At 51.0% G+C, this 3,154-nt stretch overlaps 1 protein-coding gene across 1 annotated transcript; it reads right to left on the bottom strand.

Annotated features, from left to right (window-relative positions):
- Nucleotides 1–181: 181 nt before the first annotated feature.
- LOC104509635 (GATA-binding factor 3-like) lies at nt 182–998 on the bottom strand (the record flags this gene model as incomplete). The annotated part of the gene is made up of 2 exons (XM_010151647.1): nt 182–319; nt 462–998. Coding segments are annotated over 2 exons (675 nt in total), but the record flags the coding sequence as incomplete, so codon positions are not given.
- Between the last annotated feature and the right edge of the window lie 2,156 nt (nt 999–3,154).

The following is a 3,154-nucleotide window of genomic DNA, read 5'->3' as shown; positions in this document are numbered from 1 at the left end:
AGGGAAAACCCTCCCTGCATCCCCGGGCGCCGCATGGGAAGAGGCCCTGGGAAGAGGGAGGCGGAGGGCAGGCGGGGGAAGTTGGCCGGGATTTAGTACCATTATTAAAATACGGAGAGATATACTAATGCTGCGGTTCCCTCGGTTTCGCTTCCTCCTTGGGCGCCGCAGCGGAGCACACCGTAGGCGCTCGGGGGCCGGATCGGACCCGGGTCAGGAGCGCTGCGGGAGCGGGAGGGGAATTCGGGCTTCTGGGCCGATTGTACCCCCAGCAGGGCTTGGACAAGGGGGAGTTTGGTTATAAACCCTGCGGGGCAACCTGTGGGGAAGGTAAAATCGTGTGTGTACACCCCACACACCCCCCGCCCCGTGGGCTTCAGGCCCCGCTGCTTTCATCACATGGATGCTTGTGTGCATCCTTCTGCGTGCGGGGATGGGGATGAAGAAGCCAAAAGCCCTACCTGTGCTGGACCGTGCTTTCGGTCGCGATTTACACCCGAACCCGGTAGGCGATCCTCCTAAGAGGCTACTGGGGGGAAAAAGTCCAGAGCCATATTCTGGGACATACGGTGGGTAGGTAGTGATGGGGTGATGAGCGGAGGAGGTGGCTCCTCCTAAAGAGGCCATGCTGCTCCGAGAGTGAGAGGACTCCAGCTTCATGGTGTCGGCCAGGGACACCTGGTATTTGATGCATTCCTTCTCGTCCTGTCGGGTGGAGCCGGTGGAGCCGGGGGTGGAGATGGACGGATCCGGGGACACATCTTTAGGAGGGGTCGGTGGGAAGGTGAAAAGGTGCGGGCTGGAGTGGCCGGCGGATAAAGTGGAAGAGGAGGCGGGTGGGTAGACAGAAAGGGGTCCCGGTGAGCTGTGATGGATGGAGGTCTTGGAGAAAGGGCTGAGGTTCCAGGGGGAAGCGCTGTGGTGGCTGCTCAGCGCCTTGCTGCCGTCCAGCCAGGGCAGCGAGCCGTGCAGCAGCGGAGGGCGGCACACCTGGCTCCCTGCTCGGAGAAAGCACAGCGAGACAGCCCGTCACAACCCCTGTGCCACCCTGGTAAGCCCCCCGCGGGGGTGCGGGGCTGGACACCCCCCCACACACCCCTTCTCTCCTTCCCAAAGGGCTCAGCATGTGGGGGCAGCCGCAAAAATTACATCTGATGGAAAACCCTCGCTCCATTTGAAAAATCAGAATTTGAAGGTTCCCCAGGCTGCGGTGGAAGCCCCGATCCTGCTCAGGAACCATCCCGCCACCCCCCTGAGCCCTGGGACAAGGAATTTGGCGAGCCCTACTTCACCTTCTCCCTTTTCCAGACAATCCCACGCGGACTTTGAAGCGAAGATCCTGAGTGAAACTGCCAAGCCCCGACTGCTGAAGTCTTTTTCTTTTCTTTTTTTTCTTAGTTGGAAAATAATTTCCCAAAGGCAGCCGGGGGCTATAAGCCTTGGGAATATTCTGGCCAAATGAAGAAGACCAGAAGATGCCCGCAGAGGTGATAATAACCCTTCCAACAGAGCTGCTAAACTTTTCAAACCACCTAGTTAATCTTTTTTTTTTTTTTTTCCCCTTTCCACGAGGTTGTACATGAATCTTAGGCGGCTTTTTCGTGGCAATATGGCACAGGCAGGGAGTACCAAGTGTCTCAAAAGAAACTCTCCATCCCTTTCTTATGACAAGAGACTCGTATTTAAAAATACAGACCTGGACTTTGCAGGAAAAAATACCCAACACACTAGATTTACACAATCAAACCTTTTTTTTCCCCCCTCCCTTTGGTTATACATATTCTTAAGGGATGGTACCTAATATTTTAAATTAATCTTTGCCCTTAATAAATATATATATATATCTCCAAAGAATCAAATCTACCCAAATCCACAGCAGCTTGAGCAAATCGCTATAAGCTGAAAAGCAGAGTTATTCAACTGGAGAAGAGCAAGTTCGTGCCTGCTAATAAAGCCGTGGAAAAGCATTGACATCTAGAGAACCTTAACCTCTGTAGGTATCGTGATATGTGCATAGAGACTGCTAAATATACAGAAGGAGAGATGCAAACACAGATCTATAGAGCCACAGACAGTTAGAGAGCCGGGGCAGTGTGGGCACATATGTTTGCATGGGAGCTTGTGCATGTCTAGAGAATCTCCAAGCTAGTTTTCACCGTACCAGACATTTGTGAACAATACTGAAAGTAACTGCTCGAAAGGAAGGGAAGGTAGGTTATACGAATAGAAAGGGTCAAGATTCATTATCTTCTCCAGGAAGTAGCATAGTAAATAATATTCAGGCTAGATCAGAGAGACCGCATTTCCACTTTCTGCTGATATATTGGGAAAAAGAAATGAAAAAGAAAAGTAAAGAAAGAAAGGACAAAGGCTGCTGATCCTTAGAAATAATTGTTTTAAAGGGACTAATAGCAGAACAATGCAGTTACTGAGCGAAGCCTAATGCAGACTCGCACTCAACAAGTAGCTGAGGGCTGGGAGCAACCCCCTGAGCCCGGCTCGGCTCCATCTCCACTCCCTCGTCCCACTTTCTGCTCCTTGATTTTGGGGTGATTTCCTCGGCAAACCTCGGGCTTTGTAGATTTCGCCACTACAAAAGTCACTCCCCGGCTTCACAAGTCAGCATCTGCTTTTTTCCCTCCTTTTTTATTTTTCTCTTTCCCCTATTTTTTAACCATCCAGGTGAACTCCAGTTATAAACACTGGATCTCTCCCATCCTTCAGAAAGAGAGGGCACCAAATCACTCATCCCTCTGCAGACCTGGGCCCCATCGGCCCCAGGTATTTCTCCTTCTTTCTAAAAGTTGTGACCCAGGAACAAAATTCACATTGTGGATCACTACCTTCCTGCAGGACCCCCATGAAAACACACCAGCTCTGATACCTAATTACCCCACGGGTGTAATTTCATTTTTCTTTCTTATTTTGAACACACGCCGTGGTGCGGCCCTGGGTGCATGTGCGAAACTTTCGACCCCAGCCTAACGAGCTCACCAAGTGCAAACGAAATAGCCCAAGCGTGAGGACAGCAGGGTCATTTTCACACCCTTGCTCTCCAGCTTGCTTTTCTTCTCCAGAGCAGCTTAATCGTGCAAAAACTAAACACCGTATGAAAACCCTAACAGTTACCCTAATTAAACAAGGAGGAGGGGAG

This window comes from Eurypyga helias, unplaced genomic scaffold (assembly GCF_000690775.1).
Source record: "Eurypyga helias isolate BGI_N326 unplaced genomic scaffold, ASM69077v1 scaffold45115, whole genome shotgun sequence".
Taxonomy (NCBI): Eukaryota; Metazoa; Chordata; class Aves; order Eurypygiformes; family Eurypygidae; genus Eurypyga; species Eurypyga helias.
This window is presented reverse-complemented; position numbering and strand designations above follow the sequence as displayed.